At 39.2% G+C, this 26,356-nt stretch overlaps 1 protein-coding gene across 1 annotated transcript; it reads left to right on the forward strand.

Moving 5' to 3' along the window:
- On the forward strand, positions 1 to 26,356 carry STRIP1 (striatin interacting protein 1). The gene is made up of 21 exons (XM_063297735.1): positions 1 to 173; positions 1,130 to 1,199; positions 2,348 to 2,422; positions 3,321 to 3,455; positions 4,380 to 4,500; positions 6,290 to 6,358; positions 7,822 to 7,928; positions 8,393 to 8,520; positions 10,468 to 10,650; positions 11,834 to 12,051; positions 12,791 to 12,856; positions 14,120 to 14,183; positions 14,379 to 14,450; positions 14,960 to 15,034; positions 15,336 to 15,433; positions 16,052 to 16,178; positions 16,282 to 16,382; positions 17,791 to 17,857; positions 17,996 to 18,100; positions 18,277 to 18,481; positions 20,000 to 26,356. Exons 1-21 carry the CDS (start codon positions 24 to 26, stop codon positions 20,245 to 20,247), a joined length of 2,484 nt encoding a protein of 827 aa, XP_063153805.1. The 5' UTR covers positions 1 to 23; the 3' UTR covers positions 20,248 to 26,356.

The raw sequence follows: 26,356 nt of genomic DNA on the forward strand, positions 1-26,356 counted from the left end.
GCGAGAGCTGCCGGCGCGTAGCGATGGAGCCGGGTTGCGGTGGTGGTCCGGGTTTGCTCATCGTCAATAACAAACAACGGAGCGGAGGGCTTGGGCTCACGACGACGACGCCCCCGCCGCCACCGGGAGGAAAGGGTCGGGAGCCTAATCGTAACCAGCGCAAAGACTCGGAGGTGAGGCGAAGCTGTGAAGGACGGGGACGGCCCAGACTCGCCCACTCGCCTCTTGCACGCCGGGAGGGAGGTGGTAGCAGCCCCCCCGGGGTGACTTGATTTGGCGGCGGGCCTCTGCGTCGCTAAGAGGCTGACGAAGGGCGAGCAGGGTCGGTTTGGTAGCCCTCGTTCTGTTTACGGGCGTGGGCTCCTGTTATCAGTACTCAGCCCCTCCTTCAGAGCCCCCAAAGGAGTTTTCCCCTCCTTTCGGATCTTGTTCAGACGAATGGCTTGCCCAGGAACTCACTAGAGCAGCGCTTCCCAGCCCTGGCAACTTTAAGATGTGCGGACTTCAACTCCCAGAATTCCAAGGTTGGGAGACACCGCAGTAGAGTGTAGTTTGCGAGTCTGACCTGCTAATATATTGCACAAAGCTCTTCCTTTAAAAAATAGCTCCTTCCTACTTATCTAAATAATAGAACGTCAAGAATTTGTATTTATATCATATAAATATAATGTACTGAAATAAAATAAAGTATCAAGATGTATAACAACACAATAAAAAGGAAAAAAAATAGAATAAGAAAATAGCTCCTTCCTCAGTCTCAAAATGAATAACTGCAAGTGGAGGGGGGCGGTGAAGAATGAATGTGTTCATTTGGAAATAACCCATTGAACTTAGTGGGTTTGGTTTTGAGGATAGGGTGGCACCATAGAGCCAGAGAAACTGTTTCTCCTGGCAGGCCTAGATGCGCAGAAGTGCCTGAGCAATTTAGCAAATCACCATAGGTAGGAGTAAAAAGTAAAGACTTTTTGTTTGTTTGTTTTTGAGCTCTGCTCCACTCCTGGTGAAAGTACCAGTTTTGTACTCGCAAGTTACCATGGTAACAGTAAAACTGTATGGGGAAGGTTAAGCATTCTTTAAAAAAAAAACCTGCCTTGGAAAGCAGTTTAGTTAAACCGTCATCTTCTTCCAGGGCTATTCAGAATCACCAGACTTTGAGTTTGAATATGCAGATGCTGACAAATGGACCGCTGAGCTCTCAGGTAAGGCAGGAATTGCTGGAGTTTCTTTGCTTAGGTCTGACACAGTTTCCTTTCAGTGATTCATATAACAAAAGTCAAACCAGTTGCTCTAATTTGTAGGGCTCAATGGGGCTTCAGATTCAAAGTGGGCAAAGTTAGGCATGTGTGTAAGCATCTGTCAGCAACTTGGTAAACCAAACATGACTTCCTGAATCATGGTACAGCTCAGAGTTGCTGACAGGTGCTGCAAGAGACTGTGCCTGTCCACTCCTTTGAACCTGAAATGCAGTGCAGCCTGTTAATTACCATTGCCGCTTTCTATGTTATTAGTTAACTTCGCATATTTTTTGTGAGGACTGCTCTATAATGTCAGTTTATAAGGCTTTAGTGGAGAAGTAGAATTCATGTGAAAGTTCTCAGGTGACATTTATTTCTTTTGTATGTTTCAAGTTGTACATTCCAACTGTTCCTTAACTGCAAAGCATGATCAAGGAAGCAAGACTTACACCAATGTTATTTAATGCCAAGAATAAGGAGTTATAGAGTACAGAATCTTGAGAAACAAGATAGGAAATGTGGAGTCCTTGGTGCTCTCTGAGCCTTTTTGTTTTCTTGCAGACGTTTCATTGCCAGACTAGGCAACATCTTCAGTGTGAAAAGGGAGTGGGCTTGCTTTCTGCTTATATATCATGGCTTGTCCTGCTTGTGTTGGTGGATGTGTTCTCTCCTTGGAAGTTCCTTGATTGTGCTGTTGTTTGTTGCTTGGTTGATTGACTAGCAGGACAAGCCATGATATATAAACAGAGAGCAAATCCCACTCCCTTTTTGCACTGAAGATGTTGCCTAGTCTGGCAATGAAACGTCTGCAAGAAAACAACAAGGCTCAGAGAGCACCAAGGACTCCACAGTTCAACCCTGAGCTACAAATATTTTCTAAGATAGGAATCCTCCAGCCCCCCTTTATTAGTGAGTTCCAAGGCCCAGCTAAGCTTTGTAAAACTAAAGTTTGATAACAGTTCAAGATGGCAAGTTATCTTTCAATGTTAAACTCTTATAATGGATGATAGACTTGATATAAAATGAACTGCCAAGAGTCAATTCTGCTCGAAATAAATTAAAAAATAATGTCTAGCATCATAAAATAATGTGCTTGTGTTCTATGTTTGCAGAACTGTACAGTTATACAGAAGGTCCTGAATTCCAGCTCAACAGAAAATGCTTTGAGGAGGATTTTAGACTGCATGGTAAGACTAATTATCACTCCCCCCACCCCCATGGAATGTCTTGTAGGCTTGGTCTGTAGGTGCTGTATTTGAAATGGGATTAAACAACAGAGAGTTGATTATTTTAGTATCAAGTATGTTTTTATTTGTTTTCATGAGTCTTTGATCTTCTTTTAACAAAATCTTAATATATTGTGTTTTAAGTAAATCATAACTCGCCCCAAGGTTTGGGGAGTGCAGTGAGCTGTATGTAGATAAATAAAATGGCCAGATCACTCAGCATGGAATGCTTATTGGTGAATTTTTTTGCGGAAGGGAGTGGCATTTCTGAAACTGAACTATCAACCACTAGTTCACTCTTTGTGATCCGTAATGTTTAGGGTGTGGTAGAAGTTCCTTGTTTGGTTGTGATTTGATGTTAAAACTTGGCAATAATGTGACTGGCATACTTATTCATTAGCCTGTGGATAATGTTAAATTAGATCAGTTCAGGTCTTTGCTAGCTTCTGGCTACGTTCACCTATTGTAAATACATGATAAACTAATTTTGTTGATAGTGCTAAAAGCAGTCTAGCCCAAGAGTTAGCTATGACATAAGACTTTGTTATACCATAAAGTAAAGTCTGAAGCTGTCCAGAATTAAATTAAAAATTAAAAACTAATTTCATTAATTACAGTTGGCCAGAATTTTGTAAGATCACAAAATCTCGTTACAAATAAGATGTCACAATGTTTCAGTGATGTTACATAAGATTGTTGTGATCTTGGGAGAAATAGCTGAAAGCTCGTAAGATTGCAATGATCTTTTTAAGGCTATTGCACAAGATTATGTTGAGTTTTTTATGCTGCTAAAAGTTACTTTTTTTTAAAGAAAGGAGTACAAAGCTGTATTGTGATTTCAAATGACTTGTCTTTCCAGTGTTGGATAAGAAATGGACAGAACTGGACACTAAGCAGCATCGTACTCATGCCATGAGACTTCTTGATGGCCTTGAGGTCACAGCTCGGGAAAAAAGGCTCAGAGTAGCTCGAGCCATCCTCTATGTTGCACAAGGTATGCCTATTTCTTTCAGAGATACTACTTAGTCTTAAATACCTGCTAATTGTGAACATGATGATTTTAATAGAATTTTTTTCACAACGTTTCCTTTCAATAACAAGAAAAACTGCTGTCAAAGCTAGCAAAGCTTATTTGATATTTACCCTCAGTATGAAAAACAATATTTCCATTCAGCATGGTAATTGAATTACTGGGCCAGTTTCATTTTTGTTCTTAGCTGTTAGGACTGTATTTTAGAAATAGAGTTACCTTTGATAACAAACCAAAAGTAGTGAAAACCTATCTTTGTGCCTGAACTTTGGGTGTAAAAAGACCTTTCAATTATTTTCTTTCAAGCTCTCTGTGATTCCTAGTTGGTTGTGTAATAATTAACACAGATGCATTATCTTGCTTTAATCCCAACAGGGTTCATCTGCATATTGTCCATGGGGAGTTAGTATAACTATCAAAACTTCTCAACCCTCATGTTTTATTAATGCAGTTCTATAACATTCTCCAGCTTGGTCCTAGAAATAGTTTGAAATGGCTGTGATTCCAGATACTGTCATGAGTAAGGATGGCGAGCAGGGGGCTCTCACCCAGACTGTCAAGCGCATGCGTAGCACTGAGGAACTGTTCAGCCATTCAAAGAGACACAGATCGGGACCGCCTTAACCTTTGGGGTTTATATGGCTGGGTTTTCCCACGCTTTCTCAGTTTGTTAGGATTCTTGTTAAGTACTACTAATAAATATTAGAGACCAAGTCCTCGCCTCAGTGTGTTTCCTGGTAATCAGGACAGATACTTTGAGAAAAACTGATATTATAACTTCTGTGTTAATATTATTTAATATTTCTTTTATTATTTGAATTTTGTAGCTTCTCTGCCCTTCAGTGTGATCTAACATCTTTCCTGAAATAAATCATTTTTACATTTCAGGCACATTTGATGAGTGTAGTTCAGAAGCTGAGGTTCAGTCTTGGATGCGATACAACATTTTTCTTCTGCTTGAAGTTGGGACATTCAATGCTTTGGTGGAGCTTTTGAACATGGAAATTGAGTGAGTTTCATGTTGCCACAGGTTGTTTAGATAGCCTAGTTACAATCTGCCTCACCAGGATATTTATTTTTACAGCTTGTGAAAGATAATCAGATGCCAAACATATCCATCCAGTTTTATCTGATTATTTCATAGAAAACTACCTATTTGAAACAATATCAAGCCTGTAATTTTAAAAAAATGTAGTAGGCAGTGCTACAAGTATTTTCATCTCCCTTTCTGCTTGTTATGTTTAATATAAGACAAAGAAAAGTTATCTGGAATTGATCATTTTTGAGGATATCTTTTGTGAGCTTGCCAGCTAGACACTAATCTGGACTAATTAAAAAAAACCCTCTGTTCAATATTTGTGCATGTCCTTTGTTTAAAATTGAGAGGAAATAAAGGCTGAAAACAGGCTCTCTGAATATGGGAATCTTTTAATTTTATTATCTACACAAACAACATATAGGTAGTCCTTGGGTTATGACCACTCATTCAGTGACCATTCAGAGTTATTGTCAAGAGAATGGGTGAAGAAATCATGCTGAGTTGTAGCTGCAACTCTAGTTATTTTATTGGTCACACTACATACAGAATCTTGCCAGACTAAAGGTTCCTCAACTGAGCTAAAGGGAAAAATACTGTTGGGAATCTAGGGTGGTGCTAGTCTAACTTCCTTCCTTGTACCTCCCACACTCCAAGCTGTGCAAGGTGAGAGAATGTTTATCTGCCTGAAATATGCTTTCTACTCCCTCAGCTCCAAGCTCCATCACAGTTATGACGGCGCTGAATGAGCAGGACTTAGGTCTTTGAAGTTGCAGCCGTCGCAGCATCCCCGTGGTCATGAACACGATTCAGGCACTTGGCAACCATCTTGCAATTATGACAGTTGCAGCGTGCTGTGGTCACGATTGCCATTTGCAACCTTCCTTGCCAGCTTCCCACCAGCAAAGTCAACGGAGAAGCTGGCAGGAGGTTGCAAGTTGCCCCCGCTTCTACCACTTTTTCTCCCAAGGAGCCCCTGGGCAGCATGGGGATTTTGCGCCCTATAGTGCCTGCCTGCACTCCATAGCTCTGGCCTGTCCATAGCTCTCGCCCACCAGCCTGCTTTCCTGGGACACAGTTTCACTCCCTCTTCCCACGTTGCAGTCACGTGAAGTCTTTGTTTAATGACCTGCACGGTCCTTGCTTAATGACAGCAACAGGGACAGCTGGGATTGCCATCGCTAAGCAATGCGGTCACATGACATCATGCTTTATGACCGCATTGCTTAGTGATGAAAATTCCAGTCCCAATTGCCATAGTAACCCGAGGACTGCCTGTATAATTTTGAACAGGGAGATGTATGAAGTCTTTTTAATTTCCGGAAGAGAGAGTCTGCCTGTTCTGTCATAGGCATGTCTGGAACTGAGCTGACAGTACTACAGAATGAGGACAGTTGAGGGGACAGAAGAAGTGAACAAATCTAATACAATTACTCAGAGCCCTGTTTTTCCATTAGTAAGATCAAACATGTTCCTAACTGTTTATCCTAAAAGTAACTAGAAGTAGCTACTGAATTTCTAGCAATTTCATGTTATGGAGCAGAAGAGTTTTCTCTCACTGGATCCAGTCTAGATAATCAGGTTAGCAACCACATTGGGTAACTGCTGTTGGATAAGAGAGGGAATTAGAAGGGGATGAATGCTTTTGCAGAGCACTGTCAGTATGCCCACAGTATACATGTTGCTTTAATCCCATAGTTTGACATTAGTTTCAGAAGATGGTGTGGCCTAGAAAACAGAAGTTCCTTCCTCTTTTTTCCAGTAACAGTGCTGCCTGTAGCAGTGCAGTGAGGAAGCCTGCTATCTCCCTGGCTGACAGCACAGATCTGAGGTAGGTAATACTGAAGTATGAAATATTAGCAAACTGAGATTTTCCTTGCCAACAACTTGTATTGGTAAGAATGCTTTTCTGTTTTTTTAACCCCATGTTCGATTTGTATATTCTTACTAATAAAATGTGATTTTCAAATTGACATAACATATTGCATGCCTTTATTGGGGCAGTGAAGTGAAGGAGAGAAATTGAATGTCAGATACTGAACAGGGCATGCTTAGGGTGAATGCTCTGTACTGGCATACATAAATATCTTCTTCCTCATCTGTGGTGGATTCACTATTATTTTATAACAGTCTGATCTCCCAGAAGATAGTGCAAAGCTTTAAATCACACAGCTTGATGAATGCTGTTCCTGAGCCCCATTTTTGCAGGCACAGAATCTCCCCAAACCACCAAATTACAGCGGTGTAGCTTCCCAGCACTTTTTGGTGGGAAATGAACAGAAATAGATGTGTTTATGTCATGCGCTGCCTACCGCTGAGTAAAACACAGACACTGTTTCAGGGAAATCAGGTTCAGGTTTATTTCAGCATAGTGCTGGATCAGAAAAAAGCTGAGAGTGAAGGGAGCGCGCCGGTCAGCGCCCCCTCACTTTGGGTTGCGTCACCCCCCCTTTGTCCTGCATGCTTCTGTGCAGGTAGGTGAAGGGTTGCGGGGCCCCTGCTGGTGCCCCGGGATTGCCCATAATCGGTTTCTTCCTTCGGCCGGTGATTGCTGTCAGCTGGGCGATCTCCGTTGCGCTTTGCTGACAGCTTCAGGTGTGCCTCGTGATCCACCCTGTCTTTGTCTTTCCTTCTTCCTCTTTTGTGTCTTGATGGCTGAATCATCCGGCCGGGGTCTGTGTCTGTTGTTGTGCGAGCTTTGCTTATCTTAAGTCCCTTCCCCTGCTTCCTAGGTATTGTCATGTGTGCCGTTGTGCTGATGTCTTCAGCTCAACGGCACTCATGACAGTTTAAGCCTCCAACATTCTTAATATAGCTTAACACAATGTTAAAAATATTGCCACAATTTAGATGAAAACAGTGGGCCGAATTCAAGCTGTGGCTTCTTCAGAGACATTGTTATATCCACTGTAGCTATCTGCCAGTGAAAATGTCCATTTTAAAAAGGGCAACTTGACTATAAAATAGCCTAGCACACCCTTGGTTTATGTAGGGACCTTTTCTGTAAGAAAAGTATTTTTTTCTTAGAAAAGTATAGGTTGCTAAGCAACAGTAATCCTCCAAATAATGACATGGACCAAAAATAAAATGTTTAGCTGTTACCATAAAATTTGTTGTTTCAAAGATAACTTCTTTTTGCCTCAGTGTTTTCCATGGGAACATTATGAGGGGACACTTTGCTTGGATGGCTAAGTTACTTTGCTTATTGTTTTGCAAAGCAGTTTTGAATGAAACAAACAGTGTTGTCAGGAATTTCCCCTTCTAACCTGCTCAGTCTTTGCAATGCATTTGCAGGGTGCTTCTGAACATTATGTACCTTATTCTGGAGACTGTCCGTCAGGACTGTGAAGGAGATAAGCCTGAGTGGAAGACAATGCGACAGACCTTCAGAGCAGAGCTAGGTATGTCTTCTCTTCTTGCTCATGATTTAGAATTTAGCTAGTCCCCAGAATTATTGTGTCCGCTGGGGGGCATCAAAACAGGCAAGGCAGGGAAAGCAGTGTGGTGATGATGCAAGTCCCACTCTTTTCTGTATGCGAAACTACCACCCACACATAGATGCTGCTGCAGACACTCATAAACGAGAATGTGGCTAGCAGGATGAACCTTGATACATGGAGAATGCCTGCACTAATTACACTATTAGAGTTAAATGAACAGCATCGTTGCAAATATGAATTTATTATTTAAGTGGCGTAAAAACTATGTACGAGAATACAGAATGAGCAGAAAATTGTTATGAAAAAATGTGGCAAATCAGCTGGAAGCTTTATTGGGTTGACAGTAGAGAATGATGTTCAAATGCTTGAAGCAAAAATTCAAGGGTCTCATGTTACATGCTTGTTACCAACATACTGTTTTTCAGGGGCACCTCTGTATAACAACGAGCCATTTTCTGTGATGCTCTTTGGCATGGTGACAAAATTCTGCAGTGGCCATGCCCCACACTTTCCTATGAAGAAAGTTTTGCTGCTGCTCTGGAAGACTGTCCTGGTAAGAGGCTCCTGTCTCCAGATATATGATGCTTTAACAGGTTGCTTCTAATACAGAATCTAAACTGGGTCACACAGACTGGTTTGTTATTATTTATTTAAAGGCTTTATGTTTTTATTTTTTTAATTTATTTATCTAATTTGTCCCTGCCCATCTCCTCCCATTGGGGGACTCTGTGTGGTTTAGTTTATATGGCCACCCAACTCTCAAAAGTGTGACTCCAGTTGGCATGCAGTAATAAAAACAGAATTACTATGTCCCCAATGACAAAAACAACCAATTTGTTATAGTTTTAGGGTGATTGGTATAATGCTAAACTGATGACAATATTGTACTTTAAAGCCACAGAGCATACTTAGGTCTAAAGTTATTTTTACTATAGCATGTCATTATAATTAAACAATAAGTATAAGGTATTGTGAAGTTGTCCAAATACTCCATTTGTATGTTCCTTATCCTAGATCAAAACAACTACAACTAATGGAAGTTCTCACATTACCACACCCTCTTTATGAGTGCTCAGACTCATGTGATTGGAGTGGTATATAAATTCTGTTAATAAATAAACATTGTGTAATGCATCTATTAACCACGAACATCGATGACTGAGGCAAGATCCTGAACAGTGGCTAGAAGAATATCTGTTCTGTATCTTAAAGAATGAAATAAGCAGATATTTATTTTTAATAGTTAGTATATCTGGCCTATAACCATATTCTCAAGGCAACTACAATGTTAAAGTATAATGTACAATAATATAAAGCTATTAAATTTGAAAACTTTTCCACTGTGATGCCTTGGGCTTATTCTATTCCTTCCACTGTATTAAATTACAGCCGTACTATTGCCAAGACTGTTGACCTATTCCTGGGACAATGCTGCTGCTGCTGCTTCCCTATGGTCACTACATAACCAGATGCCTCCTGACTACCAATTGCCTGAAAAAAGGCAGGCAGTGCCATGGAGCTAAACCTGCAAGCTTCAAGCTGCTATTGACATAGTAGATGAAATTGCTGTAAATATGAAATGAGACCACTCGTTCATTTTATTACAATTTGCCAATGTATGCTGTTAACAAAAGACAATAAATATTCACTTGGCTGGCATATATACTTTATGAAGAATTTCAGTTTAGATAGGGATTGCAGGAGAAACACACTTGGTGAGATCAGTGTAGCCCAGGTTTAGTCTGTAGCTTATTAAAATTGAAGGAGAGTAACTTCCTTCATAGCACTCCATAGCAGCTGTGCTGCTATCTGTGGTCCCTTGGCAACCACCAGTTCAGCCATCTGCTGGAAAGTGCTGTCATGCTGGTGAAGAGAACTTGCCCATGTAATACTTTTCATTCTCCAGCAGAAACCAGTTCTTTGATGGACTGCTGGAGAGCTCTTTTCCATATTGCAGCAGAGCTGTTATGGGCAGAGGGATAGCCTCATTTCTTCATCATTCCTAAATATCTTATTTCAGTTGTGGCCTCCCTTTCCAGGAATCCTATTCTTTAACAGACAGAAAGCAGCTGCTGTTAGCTGCATCCTTGGATAGGAGGGTCAGTTCCTTCCCATACAATAGTCTTTAAAAGTTAATTGAAAGCGGGGTTGTGAAGCAGATTGGATACTAGCTACAGCCCTTTAGACAGAGAAGTTGGTCATTCTGGTTTAAATTCTGAAAAGATCAGTCCATTCCATTACTTTAGTCTTTTATTTCTTTATGTTTAATTACACATAATTATTTCTAAACATTGCCTAGAAAAATCAGAACACTGGGGACAATAAATTAATTTCAAGTAAATTACTGTAGTACATAACTGAACAAGACCACAAGTCATAAAAGTATTTTAGAATTACACACACACAAAAATTTCAAAGGTCTTGGTACTCCACTAGCTGACTGACAGCTGAGGAATAAATCACAAGCCCATAAGTTCGGTATGTTTGCTATCCTTTATAGTGTACCCTTGGAGGATTTGAGGAACTTCAGGATATGAAAGCAGAGAAACGAGAGATGCTGGGTCTTCCCCCACTTCCTGAGGATAGCATAAAAGTGATTCGCAACATGAGGGCTGCCTCTCCTCCAGCATCAGCTTCTGATTTGATTGAGCAGCAGCAGAAACGGGGTCGACGGGAACACAAGGTGAGTTTTAGAACCAGAGGGCTTAGCGACTTCTGGGGCAGGAATGGTGAACCACTGCAAAGACCAAGGAAGTGGTGTGTAGACCAGTTCCTTGGAACCTCTCCAGATAAGGAGTGGACAGGAGATTGCCCACATGTGCTCTGGATGGCTGTTCCTCACGAGGAGACCACAGGACAGCAGTTTTCCGTGTGTTTGAGCACTGGGAGATGATGGGATCAGCCATCTTGCTCACAACTGCAGCGGAACCTTTTAAGGGACACTGAGTCCACAAACCTCACTTTCTAATCACTTTTCGAAATTGCCTATTACAGACCTTTGGAACGAGAAGTTTGGAAAGTCTTCATTGGGTGAATTTATCTTCAACTCTGAACAAAAGAAAAATTAATTATAAGCTGAAGAACTTAAAGAATTTGAAATAAACAACAAAAAGCTAAATAAGCTTTTGATCTAAGAAAGTTATAAATGGATTAAGCATCAAGATAAATTGGAATATTGACTTTTACTATAAGGTTTTAGAATTAACTATAACTTTACTGGATATGCAAAAGAAACTGGCTGAAGTTTTAAAAATTAAAAGGGAAATACAAATGATAGACCAAAAAGGCTTGGAAAATGTTTTCTTACTGGATCTACAAAAGAGGCTTGTTAAGGCCTTGAAGAAATCTGTGCAATGGGATAAAGAAGAATTGAGGAGAAATCAAATCCTACAATATTTGATTGAATTAAAGGTTAAGACTGTTAGAAGTAAAAGGAAGGAATATAAAGTTGGTTTGTTTGATCAAGGTTACAATAAGGCATTTTGTTTGCAATGTTCTGGCAACCCTTTGTGGACTTTTTGCTGACACCAGGGTTGAAAAGTTGATGTTTTATGGATTTGCTTATAGATAAGGGATGGGATATGGGATGAAGAGATATCTGTTTAACCTTACAGGGGGTGAAGAGTTATTAAATTTGTTCATACTTGTTGTGATGAAGGTTGGAAGTCACTTCTTTATTTTCTTTTTCTTTATTCTTTTTCTTTTTTCCTGCACTTTTTATTCTTTCTTTCCATTCTCTTCTCTTTCTCTGAGTTTCGTTTGTACTATTGTAAAAAAAGAACCAGAGGGCTTAGCAGTAAAAACAAATAGCGTTAAGAAGGAAAAGGTGAGCTAACCAGTGTCTCATTGGATGTTTGTTCGTCCAGGCTCTTATTAAACAGGATAATCTAGATGCATTCAATGAGCGCGATCCCTACAAAGCTGATGATTCCCGGGAAGATGAGGAGGAGAACGACGAGGACAATAGTCTTGAGGGAGAGACATTTCCTCTCGAAAGAGATGAAGTGATGCCTCCTCCTGTGCAGCACCCTCCAACTGACCGACTGACATGTCCAAAAGGTTTGCCTTGGGCACCAAAAGTCAGGTCAGTGCCTACCCAGGATGGATGAACTGAAGAAAAACCTTTAAAGTTTGAAGATCAGCTTCTTGAGCTTCAGACTGTGCTGAAGTATTTGCCTAATGTGACTAATAGAAATCAGCAAGTGAAACATGTGCTTTGACATTATTGTTTATTATTTATTTGTTTATTTATCGAATTTTATCACCGCCCATCTCCCCTCAAAGGAGGGGAGATTATGTTTGAGAAAGATGATGCAGAATACACTGTGGGGTTTCTCTCTCTGTATTACAGTCACAATCTTTATAGGTTGGTGATTTGGGGATGCTTGAATTGGACAATCCTTTATCCATTTCCTATTTCAATTCCAGGGGAACTTGTGTAGGATAACCTAGATGCGTGGCTACATGGTGAACAAAACACACCAACAATTGTATAGATTTTGGGAGTCTGAAAGACTGCTGTAGGGTCTCCCAGTCACCACCTTTGGTCAAGAAAACTAACAGCATCAAAGGCTGTTTAAAAATACTTGAAGTACTATAAACAACAGAGCTATTGTGATATATGCAGTGCCTTCTGCTTTCTGTGAATTCAAGGGATGAGTAATTGCAGTGAGGAGGATATGTGTGTATGTATGAATGCTCTTGAATATAGAGTTGGAAGGACCATGTCTAAAACCAGCACTGGCTAGTCCCCCACAATGGATTCCTGCTGGAACAAATCTCTGAAGGTTTGATTGAATGTTGATTTGATTTCTTTTCTGTAGGGAAAAGGATATTGAGATGTTTCTGGAGTCTAGTCGAAGCAAATTCATTGGCTATACCTTGGGGAGGTGAGTTAGAGCAGCTTCATTTGTATGTTGTCTATTAAGCTAAGCTAGTTGTTGGTACTTTGAATTAGTGGTAGCCTGTATGTGTATACAAATGTGTATGTGTATTAAGACATCAGGATGTGAAGCTTTATCATCTTTTAAGCGTTCTTGCTGGTGCCATTACGGTAACATTCATGTATAAATTTCTGCTCTAGAATTGCACATTCTGCCCAGCACCAAGTGATTCCGAGCTTGTGCTTTTCAAATAATTTCATAAGGTATTTTAAAAGTATAAATATAATGGTACCCTTTTATGTTATTTTAGATAACAATTTTTAAAGGTTATTTTGTGTGTATAGGTGGTCCTTGGGTTATGACCACTCATTCAGCGACTGTTCAAACTTGCAGCAGCACTGAACAAGGGGGACTTATGACAGGTCCTCGGAGTTCCGGCTGTTGCAGCATCCCCATAGTCATGTGATCGCGATCTGGGCACCTGGCTTGTAATTATAATGTTGCAGTGAGCCCCGGTCACATGGTTGCAATTTCTGATGTTCCTGCGGCTTCCCACAAGCAAAGTCAATGGGGAAGCTGGCAGGAAGTCGGAAGTCGCAGTTATGTGAGGCCCTCACAGTCCTCACTTAATGATGGCAACTGGGACTGCTGGAACTGCTGTTGCTAAGCAACATGGTCACGTGACATCACGCTTTATGGCTGTGTCACTTAGTGACGGCAGTTCTGATCCCAGTTGCCATCATAATCCGAGGACTACCTGTAACTTTTGGGGGGGGGTGCCTTTGAGTCAGTCTTGACTTCTGGTGACTATGGGGACAAGTCCATGCAATTTTCTTAGCAACATTTTTTGGAAGTGGTTTGCCCTTGCCTTCTTCCTAGGCCTGGGAGAGAACTCACAGTCTCCTGGTTTCTAGCCAGATGCCTTTAACCACTACATCAAACTGGCTTTCATAACTTTGTTAAGAAAGACTTAAATATATTAAGAATAAAATATGGATATATATGAAGTGCCTTTATTTATCATTTCTTTCTATTTTATTTAGGTTCTGAAATAGTATAAAGTTAATTTCATAAGTTTAACATAATAATAATATTTAATTTATCCAAATGTTATACTTTTCTCTTGCATAATATACAGGGCTGAACATAGGTCTTTCTGTAAATGCCACTGTTTGTAACACTCCAGTTCATAGGTTTACCAAAATAACCTAATTTTATTTTTAAATTCTTTTTATCAGCTGACTTTTTCAGTTTTCCTTTTCTCTCTAGTGACACCAACACCATAGTGGGATTGCCAAGACCAATTCATGAGAGTATCAAAACTCTGAAACTGGTGAGTTTCCCATTGCCCATCTTTTTCATTTTGGGGCTTAGATGACATCTGACAGAGACACTGATTTTCAGTTTTCTCCCATCTGCTGTTGCTACTTTCTCAGGCAAAGTAATATAATCCCAGGCCGAGAAGCTTTTGACAGTACAACCAGTTCAGTCTTGTGAAATAAACTTCCTGTGTCTTGTTACTTTGTAGCACAAGTATACATCTATTGCAGAAATTCAAGTTCAAATGGAAGAGGAGTATCTGCGTTCTCCCTTGTCGGGGGTAAGTGTCTTAGGAAGAATGCCTAGTGTTGAAGAAAGACATCTGTATGAAAAAAGAGAGTGATGGGGAAGAAAATGTAATTCTCTTGTAGAATTGGACACATCACTGACTCTTTTGCCTGCAGATGCTCTGTGTGACCCAGGCCCTTCATTTTTTTCCTTTTCATGTGCTTCATCATTTATTCCTCCTCCTCCTCACATTCATGCAGGACAGTGTGAAAAATGGCAGAAGGAGAAATGGCTAAAAATCATTTCTCCCCCTTCCTCAAACAGGAGTTTCCACAGAGCTCAGCATCTTCCATGAACAAAAGTAGCTGTTCTATTCTGCATGCTTGTATATACATGCTTGTATGTCAAGATGCTCTGAAATTGTTGTCTGCCTTTGGAAAATATTTTTGGGGTAAAAGGATGGTTTATCTTTGTTCTGAAATAACAAAATGTTCAAAATATGCGGGTTAACTTTGAATTGTGGGTGAAAAACATGTTGCACTCATCTCCTTGTGTTAAAAGGGGGAAGAGGAGGTTGAGCAAGTTCCAGCTGAAATCTTATACCAGGGTCTTCTTCCTAGCCTGCCTCAATACATGGTGAGTTGTAGTCTTTTCGGGTGCATATTCATTCTTAAGAGGTTTCTATCCCTGTTTCTTAAATACGTTGTTTTCTCTCCCCATCATTTTCATGCAGCAGAAATTAGTTGCTTTCTTTAGTATTCCATTGTGCAGATTCCTCTCTTGATATAACACATCTTTGTGATACATTTATATTCTTGGAGGCTTCATGTTAATTTCCTGCCATCATCTGTATCTAGGAAGCCCCCTCTTTCATGCCCATGTACTGTATGCTTCAGAAAGCTTTCGCTACAATATTTAACTAAACTTTGATTCATAGATTGCCTTGCTGAAGATTCTGCTGGCCGCAGCACCCACCTCCAAAGCCAAGACTGATTCCATCAACATCCTTGCAGATGTTTTGCCAGAGGAGATGCCGTAAGTCTTAGTCCTAAGCCAAAAGCAAGTAGTGCATGTAATAGATGAAGAGAGAAGATCACAAATAGATAGGGATATGATTGTCTCTGATTTAGAGTTTTACTGATTTAGAACTTTGGCGTCACTTTATAAGTAAATTCAAAATGGCTTGCCAAGTTAGTCAGATATATTGAAATAATACATGCAGTAACACTGCTATCCAAAAAGAACCAGATTTTAAAAAGATTAAAAGGAGGTTGCTGAAAATATTAAATAAAACTAAAAGCTCAGTTAAAGAGGAAGCATGCCTGAAGCTTAAAATAGAGACAGTAAGTGTACCTTTCTTGAATGGGAGTTCTGGTGTTGTCTTACAATTTGACCAACTATGTTTGGAAAATGGTGGAATGTATAGCAGATTTCTATTGTTCAAAGCATTGGGCAGGCAGAACCATAGGTTGGATCTTCATTTAACCTGGTCTCAAAAAATGGCTTTTTAGCACTATTTGTTGCACCTAGAAACAAATCTGAAGCCAGCTGAAATAGCTGAACTGAAATATATATTAAAGTCTGCTTGTGATATATGTCCTATTACATTTAACTTAGCAATCACAAAGTTAATACTGCTGCTCTGGTTTCCAGAACAACTGTGTTACAGAGTATGAAGCTGGGCGTTGATGTGAATAGGCATAAAGAGATAATTGTAAAAGCTATTTCTGCTGTCCTGCTGCTGCTGCTCAAGCATTTTAAGCTGAATCATGTATATCAAGTAAGTATGTACTAGAGTGAGCCAGCATCACTGGAAATGGGATGAGGTGGTGGAAGAATTTGCTTCCCTAATATACTCTGTTTATTCTATTTTTCTTCACTAGTTTGAATACATGGCTCAACATCTAGTGTTTGCCAACTGCATTCCACTTATACTGAAATTCTTCAATCAGAACATTATGTCATACATCACAGCAAAGAATAGGTACGTGGGAATGATACCAGCAGATGAGTGCCCCATATGCAAGAACACTCTGTGTATAGTACTAAATATATAGCCTTTAAAACACCAGGTCATGCACCAGGTTTTAGCTTTCGGGTAGGAATATGCCAATGAGAAAGGCCTGCTGAAGAAATGTCTGTAGTGAATAACTTAGAGATCTGTTGTTTGAATAAAAAATTGAGCTATGATTGAGAGAGAAATCCCATGGAAATTAGCATTACTAGTCTCCACAAATACTCTTCATAACTAGCTGGAAGGATGAGTTCATCTCCTCCCCCCACCCCCCGCACTATCTAAATTCCAAGGCAGGCAGAGGAAGAAACTATGCATATTAAAGCCTCTTGATTGTTGCAGTCTGAATCATATTCACATGTTTGTTTGTTCGTTTGTTTGTTTGTTTATTGAATTTATGTGCCACCCAATTTCCAGCAACTTTGGGCAGTTCCTGTTCACTAATGAGAAATACCTTTGGTGGAGACAAAAACTTCCTGAACAGATTCTTGACATTGGCCATTTGAAACAGCCATTCTTGTAGATGATACACTTGACTGGAGGAATCATCTCTTTTGATCCATCTTGGACATTTAAAATATACATACATGCATACGTATCAAGTTGTAAATAAAGAGGAGGTTTATGAGCACTTTAAAATTTGCAAGAAAAAATCAAAATATTAATGTAAATCTACATATTAAAATATATTAATTTGAAAGTCAAAATCAGTGTTAAAATAAATCAATATTAGAATCAGATTATTATACAGTAATTGACAGCTTCAATCAGTAGGATTCAATTTATAAATTATAAACTGAGAAAAAATTATAAGTACTATCTGGTCTGAAAATTTTAATGAATTTAGCAAATCAGGAAAAAAAAGGAAAAAGAAAAATCTAAGTGTTATATGTTAGAAACCCAAATTTTGGATGTGGTACAAATCCATTTGTAAGATTATATTCCAAAAATGGCTTCCACATTGAGTTAAATTCTATATAAGCTTTGTTTTAAAAATATGAATTTAGTTTTGACATAGATGCATACTTTACCTAATTAGCCAGTCTTCTACAGAAGAAATTATTTGTGCTTTCCAATAAGAAGCATAGTGTAGCAGATATTACCATGTATAAAGCCAGTTCAGTATATTTTGTAGGAATAAAAGGTTTAATAGTATTTAATAAAATAATGAGCTGGGCAAATCAATACTGGATAATATATCAGTAGAACATCTTAATACCAATTTTCTTTAATATTAACTGTAAAATTGATATTTTTTTTCACTTTGTTGCACACCAATTGGTCTTTTCAGATTCTGCATCCATTTGATCATACAGTCCTTGTTCACTTTCTTAATCTCACTTCACTAGCAACTTACTTGGTCATTCTTATGTTTCAGCATTTCTGTTTTGGATTATCCATATTGTGTGGTACATGAACTACCAGAGTTGACTGCAGAGAGTTTGGTAAGCTAAACTGCCTGTAATTTTACTTTGACAGGCACATGCCAAAATCAGGGGATAGAAATAGCATTACCAGTGCTGCTTCCTGCTAAGTCTTCTGTTTTGATAATACTTTTTTTTTTTTTTTGCTTTCTCTTACAGGAAGCTGGAGACAATAATCAGTTTTGCTGGCGGAACCTGTTTTCTTGCATTAATCTTCTTAGGATACTGAATAAGTTAACAAAGTGGAAACACTCTAGGACCATGGTGAGCAGGAATATTTCCATATGTTTATATCTCAGTATATAGATTTGCTGTGTATGATGCTCTGGATAGTATTAAATCTGTTGGGCATTTACCATAATCTTGATCCTGGGCATATAGTTGGTGCTAGAGGCAACGATATAGCCTTAGGCAACTGATCTGCTACTTTCCCTTTCCAGATGCTGGTGGTTTTCAAGTCTGCTCCCATTCTAAAACGAGCCCTGAAAGTGAAGCAAGCCATGATGCAACTCTATGTATTGAAACTTCTCAAAGTGCAGACAAAGTACCTGGGACGTCAGTGGAGGAAAAGCAACATGAAAACTATGTCCGCAATCTACCAAAAAGTGCGACATCGGCTCAATGATGACTGGGCTTATGGCAACGGTATATCTTGCGTCGGTCTCCTCTCATTGCCCCCGCCCTCCCAGCCTCACTCTAAGCCTTTGAGGAATGCTCACTTGTTCGTGGAAGTCCATGAGATGAGATAGCCTTGTCTTCTAAATAAGCTGTAATGATATACTGCCCTCTGAATGGACATGCTTTGCTAAGACAGAGTGGTTCAATAGCTTTAAATTCAGATCATCAAAGCCTTGGGCAAGCTGCTATTTCTCAGTGAACATCAACTTTTGCAGCTAAGTTAATTGTGAAGAGCAAAATTGAAGAGCCTATGTAGGACACATCATTATTATAATTATAATTATTATTATTATTATTGAAAAATGGTGTCATGCTACATGTGAGATGTCATAAATGAGGAAATACATAGTGAAAAATCACATATGTGCATTTCATCCCTCGTAGTAATATTTCTTGAGTATCTCCTATGTTGGAAGTGTTGCAAATAAGTAATATTGGGAGCCTGTGTGACAGCATTTTGGAGCTCTTCTGTCAATAACATTTAGTTGTGATGAGCAAGAGATTGTAAAGACAAAACTTCTGCTTAGGCTCTAGGTCTGTGTTGTAAACATGCCGAGTACTTCCTGCTGTGCTGTATTGAATGTCAGATTGCACTGATGCTTTGATGGTTGGTGTGCAGGACTGAGACTAACGGAAGCTTCTTAATTGTATTCTTCATGGAAGTGGGCAAAGAGCTGGAGCCTCAAATTCAGAAGCACAGACCACAACAATTAGGGTTCATTAGGAGAAGAACTGGGAAAAAGTGTTACTCCGGATGGATCATATTCTGGGAGAGATCTATTTTCTTTGTGTGGCATATCAGCAAATGGTATCTTCTCAAAATGTGTTTTTCTTAGGCAGATAAATATACCTCTTCCCCAGAGAACAGTATTTAATTACAGGGAACCACACAGCAAACACTGTAAAAAGCATAAATGAACATGATTAAAGTTGTAGTTTATCATTCCACAGTATTGAATGAAAAGCTTCAGCTCTGGGAAAATACAACTGTCTTTCTCTTACAGATTATTCTGAGAGAAATCCTACAGCTTTCTGTCACGTCAAGCCTTTTCAGTTATACTGTCTTTGAAAGTCAGTTTATGCTGTGCTTATTTCCTGGTCCTCTTTCAGCTGAAGATTTCTCCAAAAGGAGGAAGGAATAATTGCAGAGGTGGAGTGGGGGGAAGCACACTCAGATTTGCGAACTGCTGTTACTGTAGCTGTTACAATAAAAGTAGTCCTGGCCTATTTGGCATTGATTTCTTAGTCTAGTCTAGTTTGTAGGGCTACCACTCACAGAATATAAGCCACATTTGACAGGCTTGTAACCGACTGGTGTCTCTCAACTAGCTGTTTAGGAACAAATGGTGTTTTTTGTGATTGTGTCAATATTATTCAGTGAAAGTCTGAGTTTTCTTGATGAGCTACCTGAGCATTTCTAATGTGGGAGTGTAACTGTTTTCAGTGAATTGCATTCATTGATTGTCTGCCTCATGACTTCCACAGATCTGGATGCACGTCCGTGGGACTTCCAAGCTGAAGAATGTGCACTACGGGCCAGTATAGAACGTTTCAACTCTCGACGCTATGACCGGGCACATAGCAACCCTGATTTTCTACCTGTAGACAACTGTTTGCAAAGTGTGTTGGGCCAGCGGGTGGAACTGCCTGAAGATTTCCAAATGAACTATGACTTGTGGCTGGAAAGGGAAGTTTTTTCTAGACCGATCTGCTGGGAGGAGTTGTTGCAATGATGATTTATAAAAGGGAAATCTTTCAAGACATAATGCTAATACATGTGCCCAAAGATAATGTTCCCGTTCTTCAGTCAACCAGGCATAGAGGAGTTAAAATTGGTTTTTGGTGACTTATGACCAACAGTTTTTCCTTTTTCCTCCAGGTGGCAGCATGTACCTGACAATGGCTTTCCTACATCTTTGGTGCTGCTTCAGTTACTGATTGCTAAATAGGTACAGAGTAGCACAGCTGTAGCCCTGGGCCAGCTGTAGCAAAATATCAGTATCAGTTGTTCACTAGACTCTGTTCCAAAATTAAAATGGCAGCTTTTTTAGCTACATCCACCACCCTTGTCCCAGAAAGGCAAAGTGACATCATTTCCTTACTAGCTTCTAAGAGAGAAAGTGATTTCTTAGTGGTGCAGGTGCAAAGAGAAAAGGATAAAAAGCTATCTAGTGCATAAAGGTAATGTCTGATTAGGAGGAACAGAAACTGGAAGTTAGATGAATGTATAGTTCTGCAACAGAATTCTCAGCTTCTGGGACAAGGATGGGTGTGGAAGCGCTTTAGCGTGGAAGCACCATACCAGGCTTACCTCAGCCATGAGGGAAGAGAAAAAGCAACTATTTTGATAATGGGTGTTGTCCCATTTTGTGTCTCTGATTGAATCATACTCTAGATAAGTCACACTCAGTGTTATTGATATTGATAAATATTATTGAATATTAATATCTATTTTGTTCCACTGAGTAAATTTCCATTTTGAGAGAGAGAACCCATGTTGATGTTCTGTTTCCTAAACATCTTTTTTCCTGTAGTAATTGTCTGAAATCCCAAGGAGTTTCAAATTAGTTTTCAGCACAGGTGCTGATGCCTGTGCAGTTTCCTTAATTTGGCTTTGTGCGATATATTTGACCCCAATTTCCTCAGTCTAATTTTGCAGAGGTAGACAGGTCTGTTCTCTGTGGATGTTCCCCTTCAACCTAATTTTTCAAAGGGAAGTAGCGGTGTTATTTCCATTACTGTTTTGTACGACACAAGCTCTGAGTCCCTGCTAGCTGTATTGTGAATAAGATGGAAGAAAAGGCATCTACTCAAAGAAGGTGCTAAAATGCATTTGTTAATAGGGTGGATGATACCTGTTTCCTAGGAGATAATATCTCCTGTGCTAATAGGCTAAACAGCCATAGCTGTCAATTGGATTTGGTTATATTTGTGAGCATTCAGGAGCAAGCAAGTTCAGTCAGTAGCACAAACGACTGCTCTCTGTGTGGCATGTTTGTTTGTTTTCCAGATCATTTTGTAACCTGATAACAAGCTTGGATTGCAATCCTAAAATGACTTACTTGGAAATAAGGCCCACTGAAATTAATGTGACTTCTGAACAAATACGTTTAAGACTGGAGTTGCATTAAAATGCTACTACAAAACCAGAAGTGGCCAAATGCTTTCCAGTTAGCCCTGTTTACTTATACCCAAACACTCCTGTATGGTTAATCGAGGTATGGCTGAGGTTATAGAGTGTGTCTGAGAGAAAGAACAGCAGGAACCAAGGGGTATTTTGTTTATTTAAAAGTAAGAATTAAGCTTAGCAAATCTTTACGTCAAGACACTTAACTTTAAAAAAGATCCTGCAGGGAGCTAATGTAAGAATTATGATATAACGATAGTTGGAGATTTCAAACTTTTTTCAACTAAGAAGGTAGCCTTTTCCTTACCTCAGCATTGTGAATAGTATAATGGTGACATACGTTTACATGAAAAAGCAACAAACTTTAAAAACAGCAAAATACCTTTTATTTTATAATCAATGCTTGCTTTATGAATTTGTGACTTACTAGTACTTCCTGGGTCTTTCTACACAGTGAAAACTATGGGCTTGAGAAAGTGAGTAAAAGTTCTGTTTCTAATATAGGAGCAGGAGCAAGTTAATGAAGGCATTGCTGTTCGAAATGTTACGCCTTTTTGCTGCTGCACTGGAATCTTTAGAACATCAACAGGAAATCCTTCCATAGCCGTCTGATGTGGAATATAAATGTGATGCTAAATATTTTCTTGATGTGTGGGGGGTGGGCATGGGGCATCTGCATTTGCAAAGAGCTGCTATTCATAAGGCCACTCTTGCCTCTGGCTGTTCCCCAACTGAGGTGGCAATTAAATGCATTTGGTAGAGCCAGAGCTAAGACAGCAATACCTGTTTCCTAAGTCATCTTAGGAAGGATGGACCTACCATGTGGTCTGTTAGCATGAAAATAGGATGTCCTTCCCTGCTTAAGTTGTGACAGCACAAGTTATTTCTCAGAAGAGTTGCTACTCCACCTGAGGTGGGGTAAAATTGATTTCCCCATGTTTCTTGCAGGTAAGTAATCCAGCTTCTACACACACTTGTTTCTCTGCCTATGTGGTCACATTCCCCATGGCATCTTCTTTTATGCCTAAAATCCTGCCGTTTTTGCTAGAAAGAGATATGTGTCAATTCTTGCTTTTCCTTGGTAGCCATTGGTTTCATCAAATCAGGAAGTGAAACAGCTGGGACATGGTTGCATCTTGACAGTTCATGCTCTTGACTTAGCTTGCTTTCCACCTAATTACATTTCTCTGCAGGTAAGTAGAATTAGGGTGAGGGGATTTTTTTCCCCCAGTGTTGAATGGAAATAGATGGAAATTAAATGAATATTGTAATAGGGTTTCAATCATGCTTGGCTGCAAACGTTTTGCTAAAGGAAGTTTGGGAAAAGAACAGTTCGTTGGCATTCTAATGTATTTGGTTTAGCTGTAAAAATAGTTTTGCTTCATTTCTGATATCAGCAAGCACATGATATTTTAAATCTTTTCAGTCCTGATATTAAGGGTACTTTTTTTTTGTCTGTATTTACTAATCTATGATTAGTCATAGATTACTCATCTACGATCAGTCCTCATAGTTGATGGAGCCAATTGGAGAACAAGCAAGCTCTAGTCTTGATAGCTGATATGGTGGGGTTGAGGTAGCTTGCGGGATACCTGTCTTAAGACACCTTTCGAGGAATCTGATTTATGTGCTAGCTGTGGTATCAAACCAGAAGTAGTTGCACAATCCCTGCATTGTCTGCTGTAGACCATAGCTGTTGATAATTTTGAAAGAAGTTTTTCATCATGTGGAAGGGATTGTGAATTTCAGTTTATTTGGTCTTTTCCTCCTTTCTCTTAAAATGGAGCTGAACCCACCTAATCATAATACATTTCTTAGGGATCTCTTACCTGAAATGGTGGATTAGCACTCACTAGGATTGTTCTAATGGCACAGAAGTTGAAACAATCTCTTTGGATGACTTGCATTGTTTAGAAAATGGGTTTTTAACAACCTGTATTACATTTGAGCACAAGAAAGGATTTTTTTAGTTGAAACAAGAGGTATCTTTATAACTGTAAGAACAAACACTTCTTGTTGGAAGTGAGTCAATTTTACTGAGTAAGATTTATTGCTAGTTTTCTATGAAAAGTTAAATGTGATAATCTGGATTTTAAAAAATAGGAAAGGCCATTTCAGATGGTTTGCACCTCCTACATACTCTATTTTCTACAGATTCGTAGTAATGACTTTTTGATGCACAAATATGTCTGCCTTATTGTAATTGGAATACAAGCATAATGAGGTAATTTTGGCCTGAAGGTACTGCTCTGTCACACAAATGAAATAGTCTTATGGGGAAGTTTACCTAACCCCACTGAGTGCAATCTTTCCTTAGTTTAGCCAGAGATTCACAACCTGAGGCTCCAGCTTTGCAGGTAGTTTAAGAAGTAATTATAAGTTGTTACCAAATTGTAATTTTAATGTGATGAAGGAAAGGGGGGAATATGCACAACTAAAGTTACCAGTTTTTCTCTTGGCCCAGAGACCTGTTCTCTGGCAGACCAGTCTGTGCACTCCTGACTGAAAGAAACCTATTTCTACAACCCAAGCAAGGCTTTTGAGTTTTCCCACACAAGAACACAAGAACTTAGCTCAAGAGCTGGGGGAGGGGGCATCTTACTGAGTAAGCATAACTTCCAAAGCTCCTTCCCCCAGTTTGTATGATGTGCAATAAATACAGGGATGATTACTGGTTAAAAGGAATGAGTTGACTCCAAAGCTAGAATCCACAATTTATATATTATATACATTACCATTCTTTCTCCCCCATTCCAGTTTGGTGTCATTCATTAATCACACACAGATTTGGAGTTCTATGTGAAGATTAGATTTATATCCAAAGAGCTGGAGTGGAACTTCTAAGCATTTTGGTGGGGTGGAATTGGTTAGAATGAGAGTTGTCTGAGCCTTCCTTTCTGCATGTTGTTATTGTGTGTAGTGTAAATATCAATCATGAGAAGGCCTGCAGAATCATTGTTCTTATGGCTAGAAACTTGAAGCAGTTCCTGTGGAAGAGAGAGATTCCATAATCTGTTTCAATGTACATTTTGGTATAAGGGCGAAAGACAGTATCCAGTCTCCTAAATCTGGAAGGGGGGACCTAGTTCTTGTTTCTTTAGGGAAATAGATCTGTGCTCATGTGGGGAGTGCTGTTTGAAGAATCCTTTTCACTTTCTTTAGAGAATCCATTAAAAAAGATTATTAAATTGACAAAGGTGTCAGTAATGGAGAGTGGCTAGATAGTTCTGCCTTTAACTCTTGAGGATGTGGGAATATTGCACAAAAGGTAATATTTTGTAGGGTAAGGCTTTGGCAGTGTGTGAAAAGCTTAGCCTGATCCTTGTGCCAATTTTTTTTCATTTTGTTTAAGCGTACCACCATTTAGGACTGGACTACTTGAAATCTCCAAATATTTTCTTTAGCGGGAATAGAAAATACCTCTTTTGGTCTTCTACTTTGATTTTTATGTTATATCTCCATCAAGTTTCTTGTTCATATGGATGAGCAGTAATTATGTATGGCTTCAATATATTTTGGAAACCTCTTACTTTCCCATGTCTTCCTTGGAAACTTAGCTATTTGTTTTTTAAGTGTCCAAATCAACCCCTAGTAATTTTTTACTGAGTTTAACTAAAGTGTTTGGAATCGGTATGCCAACTTCAGAGCGCTTTGTTTGAGGAAAAGCCTCTGTTTCTGCTGTCTTTAATCCTGTTTTCTCCTCTTCTCTTCAGCAAGAGGCTCAGGTTTCAAGAGCCCTTTCACTAGGCAATTTGGCTTCCTAATTACAGCAATCACGGTACCACTTTTGCTTTGATTCTGTAATTAGGCTTGCTTATTTTCAATCCAACTGAGAGAAACAATTGAGTAGTAAATTTCTTAAAAACATTATTTTACACCACCAATTACCAGTGGGCAAACTTAAAAAGATAACCCTAAACAGGGTTTCCTTTATAGCAATTGTTGAGAAATAAAATGGAAAAAAATCAGCATTTTGTTTGCTTGGGTTAAATGTATTACCTCTGAACCATCCTGAATTGTTCAATTTACAAGAATATGAAAAGGCAGTGGCAACTTGAGGCTCTTTTTTTTTTTTTTTTGGTGCATTTTCCCTGCTTCATTCATGATATTTTATGGATGTACAAATGACATTGCCTTCTGTTAGTATTCCATATTTTTCTATGGGCTTCTCCCCCATCTTTTCCTCTACTGTACACATTCTGTTGAGAGCTGGCTGGACTAGAAATGGGGAGAGCATGAGTTCTTTCTAGTCTCCCTCATGCATGGAACTGACTGGGTGGCTTTGGACCAGCCATTCTCAGCCCAACCCACCTCACAGGGATATTGTTGTAGAGCAAATAGGAGGAGGGACCATTATGTATGTGGCTTTGTGTTCTAAAAAATAAAGAAATACAAATCAAGGATGTAACAATCAAGAATATCTTTATTGTGACTGTTGGGAGTTGGCCATCTGGAATCGCTCTAGAAGATGTTCATATACAATGCCAAGCCAGGGCTTCTTCTGAACAAACTATGACAGCTCTAACATTATATGTCCATTCATTTATCGTGTTAAGGCAGAGGTGCATGACCTAAAGCCCTAGGGTTCCATAGGACCCCATCAATCCCTTTAAAATTGTTACTAAATTGTAAATATTTGTGACAGAATGGGAAAATTGTTAAATACATATAAACATGATAACTGTAATTTCAATTAAATGTCAATGAAATCAAAA

This window comes from Candoia aspera, chromosome 3 (genome assembly GCF_035149785.1).
Source record: "Candoia aspera isolate rCanAsp1 chromosome 3, rCanAsp1.hap2, whole genome shotgun sequence".
Lineage (NCBI taxonomy): Eukaryota > Metazoa > Chordata > Lepidosauria > Squamata > Boidae > Candoia > Candoia aspera.

Coding starts and splice junctions, on each gene's coding strand:
- STRIP1 (XM_063297735.1), top strand. CDS start 24: ATGGAGCCGGGTTGCGGTGGTGGTCCGGGTTTGCTCATCGTCAATAAC. Junction 14,184..14,378: donor GTATCAAAACTCTGAAACTG/GTGAGTTTCCCA, acceptor GTTACTTTGTAG/CACAAGTATACATCTATTGC. Junction 15,035..15,335: donor CTAGCCTGCCTCAATACATG/GTGAGTTGTAGT, acceptor TTTGATTCATAG/ATTGCCTTGCTGAAGATTCT.